This window comes from Macadamia integrifolia, unplaced genomic scaffold, assembly GCF_013358625.1.
Source record: "Macadamia integrifolia cultivar HAES 741 unplaced genomic scaffold, SCU_Mint_v3 scaffold2787, whole genome shotgun sequence".
NCBI classification, from domain to species: domain Eukaryota; kingdom Viridiplantae; phylum Streptophyta; class Magnoliopsida; order Proteales; family Proteaceae; genus Macadamia; species Macadamia integrifolia.
In genome coordinates this window covers 1-3,866 of record NW_024868964.1, presented here as the reverse complement: position 1 = coordinate 3,866, position 3,866 = coordinate 1, and the positions used below count along the sequence as shown (strand labels likewise).

The window sequence follows — 3,866 nt, the reverse complement described above, 5'->3', positions numbered from 1 at the left end:
TGTAAGGAAAAAAAAAGATGCTAAAAATGAGAGAGAGATGAACACGAGTTTCTGTGTCAATAACCTTTTGAAATCACTCACTCGCTCTATTTATAGAATACACACCCCCTCAAAGGTACCCTATGGAATTGGTGTATCCATTAATTCCTAAGGATTGGATTAAAATTCCAATCCAAAGGCTAAGATGAAAGAGTCCCTTGGAGTTACCGGTAGCTGTGACTCTTGGTTGCAACGAATTGGATTAAGAAATTTCAAATGCAGTGCCCTTAGAAGATAACCCGTGGGTATAACTTTTCATTTCAATAGATTGGATTGAAAGATTCCTATCCGAGTGATAGGAACTTGCCTGTACAAATGAATACTTTCTTGATTCGATTGACAGTGATCATTCTGTTCCAATTTTTAAAACCATGACTCCGTGAAGTCAGAATGGTGTTGCCAGGTCCTTGTCGGTGAAGTCAATCACTCTTACTCTCTTTCTCGGTCTCTATTTTGTAATTTAAAAATCACACGTTTTTTTAGGCAAAGGCCCCTTGCCAACTCGGCTACCCCTTGGGGTTATCTTTATCATTATTATTGGTAGAAATATTATAGAATGTTATTATATTTATAAGATGCATTTCAAATATTAATAAGTGGTTATGAAATGTCATGTATTTATCATGAGTGTACACAAAATCACATTGTTGGCATGATATTTGTTTTTATTACTCACTACCATCAATTATTTACAAGACATCATTTTTTTTTTTTTAAGTTTTACTTTGTTCGCCTAGAAAAGAATTACCACGATGAAACTTCAATTGATAAGACTAAGACATTGGAGAAAATCAATGTCTATATACCACCAAAAACATCTCTTTAAAAAGCAACTTCTATATACTTCATTTCATTGTCTTTTTAGAAAGAAGAAATTAAAGATGAACTAGAAGACCAAAAGAGCTTTTGCCTCTCCAACTGATGCAGCTATGCTAAAGCTCCTACCAATGGAGGTGTATTATAAGTGCAAGCCTCAGTTTGCATGTAATTGCCCCTTTGGTCCCCAAAATTATCTTGGCAGTCCCCGCCAATTAAGGCCCCACTAGGACATTAGGGTTAGCTTCTGAGTGACCATACCAATTAACGAATCGTTGTGTGCATTCTATGAACCCTTTATTCTCTCTAATACAACAGATGACCCTCTATGGTGTAATATCTTGGGATACTTGAAGGTGAAGAAATTTATAAAAATGGTACCTGAAATTTAATAAATATTTTTGCAGTTTCTACTTCTATTTGACCATCTACAGATATTCCGGTCCTTCCAGAACATAATGAACTGCTGCTAGTTGATCTTTGAACGATATCCACGTCCATGGCGCCGTTTATGTTAAGTCGTGCAAACTCTAATTCAAGACTCAATACTTCTGACACCATAAAGTTCTCCTGACAAGCTCCAAGAATTCCTCAGCAAAGACCAAATTATAAAATTTATTAAAGAATTCAGGCAGAAAATTGCTTTTTTCTAGATAAAGACTCAAACATATTGACACGAAGGACACAATCTCTTCAAAAAGACAAAAAAAAACGTTGAAACAACGCAACACTCACGAAATAAGAAATTCGGAAACTATTGTGACTGTAATATGGTTCAGTCTAGTGTGATGGCTGCGTTCTATTTTCTCTAAAAATAGAGACAATTATTAACTAAAGATAAGTAATCTCTCATTGGTTCATCGATCACAACCATGCCATCCTATTTGCATGTTCAACGAAGAGGTACAATAACTTGTGCTTTTTTTTTTTTTTTTAAATTCATTTTCAAACAACAACTCACAAACATCCCTCCACTATCAAAGATTGAGGTATTTTTATTCATTTTCAGTATCGGTATGGGATTGTCATGATTGTTAGGGGCAAGTCGTCCAAAACAAATCGATAAAATGGTAAAAAATACTGATTTTAAAATAAAACTAGGGATAAATCCATCTAATACAGGCCGATTTGAATCAATATCAGTCGAGAATAATAGCATATCCGATACCAATACTCTATTTCAAGAAATGTATAACACGTTGCATCCAAAATAATAACAATGCCAAACATACAAAATCCAACTGGTCAATCAAATTTAGTGGTTTTAGTACTACTAATTAATGGAGGGAAGAAAAGGACTTCAACTAAAACATCTATCTTTTTTTAAACTTATACAATACGATTCATTAGCATCCTCAAGCGTATTTGTTTCTGTTTCAGGAGAGAATGTTAGGTTTGACATATTTTCAATTGAATTTGGTAAATATGTACTCTTAATCAATCATTTCAGGCTTTTCTCAAGCATTTGGAGTGAACTCATTAAAGTATGCGATTTGTTTTACGGTATACTGGAGAGATCTTTTCATGTTATTTAAATTAGGGGATAATTATTAATTAGTTTAATTAGATTACAAAAGTTTCTTTTTTAAGTTTGAAACTTTCATTTAAGTTCCCTTTAATTCTCCTTGCAACCAAATAAAACCCAAATTGTTTTCTTTTCATGTAACTTATTAGAATGGAAAATACAAATTGGGCTTTCTGCCACCAAAAACATATCTTTAAAAATCCTATATAGTTCGTTTCATTGTCTTCTAGAATGAAGAAATTAAAGATGAACTATGAGGACAAGAGAGGTTTTGACTCTGTAATTGGTGCAGCTTTGCTAAAACTCCAACCAATGGAGCTGTATTATAAGTGCAAGCCTCAGTTTGCGTGTAATTGCCCCTTTGGTCCCCAAAATTATCTTGGCAGTCGGGGCCACCAACTAGAGCCCCCACTAGGACATTAGGGTTAGTTTCTGAGCGAACAAACCAATTATCGTACCCTTGTGTGCATCCTATGAACCCTTTGTTCTCTCTATATGATACAATAGATGAACCTCTATGGTGTACTCTCTTGGGATACTTGGTTCCATAACCCACTAGGTAGCTCATACCTATTGGGTTGGAGCCCAATATATAATCCACCTGGGCTTTGGCCAAGCCCATGAGTTCTTGGGGCTTCACCTCTCCTCTCTGGCAGTGTAGTTTCTGAGTTGAGTTGTGTAAGTAATCTGAGTAAACGTTGAGAAGGAAAGCTGCTGTTGATACGTATTGCATGTTGTTCCATTGACGGACGTACAAGAGACCGGCCGGCGTGCATTTGACATTGTCGTCGTCGTTTTTGTTGAGGCATCCACATAGATAGTGTTCAGCTTTCGACCGGTACTGTTCAAGTATGTCAGTGTGTTCCCTATGATTTCCTTCCATCAGTAACTGCAACAACAAGAATATACTTAAGAATGGAGTTTACAGTCAGGATCTAAAGATGGAAATTATCATAGGTGTCTTTTTCATTGCATGAGACACAATGCTTCGACACTTTTGAGTGGTTGACTAGGTTGTAAATTGAATTCCCATTTTGGAAATTAACAGCAATTTACATTTTGTTAAATACAAAAAGGGAGGAGGTTAGGTATGCCAACTGCTTTTCTGGAATTAGGGTTCAATCAATATGAGGACTTGGATAAGAGCGCATAGGAAACTTTTCCAAAGGGAGAAGGAGGAGAGAGAGAAAGATTTGGGGATAATGCTAGCATACCCTGCCTTTTTCCATACAATAAGATAAGCGAAAATTTTGCTTGATCAAGCTACATGGAGGGTCCCTATAGCCAATCTGGTTTATTTCTTTCGCTTTCATTGTAGTTTTGGCATCTTGTATTGATAGACTATCAGTCAATGGTTGCTTGCTTAAACATGTCTACCTCAATAGTTGATTGGACTACTCAACTTTTGGTTGACGATATTCTACTTTTAGTGAACAATTTACTTCTATTTCTTTTTGAAAAAAGTTGGATATATTGCTTAGTATAC

The 3,866-nt window shown here is 35.6% G+C and overlaps 1 protein-coding gene across 1 annotated transcript; it reads right to left on the bottom strand.

Moving 5' to 3' along the window:
* Positions 1 to 1,236: 1,236 nt before the first annotated feature.
* Positions 1,237 to 3,269, bottom strand: LOC122067254 (endoglucanase 11-like; the record flags this gene model as incomplete). The annotated part of the gene is made up of 2 exons (XM_042631089.1): positions 1,237 to 1,425; positions 2,982 to 3,269. Coding segments are annotated over 2 exons (477 nt in total), but the record flags the coding sequence as incomplete, so codon positions are not given.
* Positions 3,270 to 3,866: the final 597 nt, after the last annotated feature.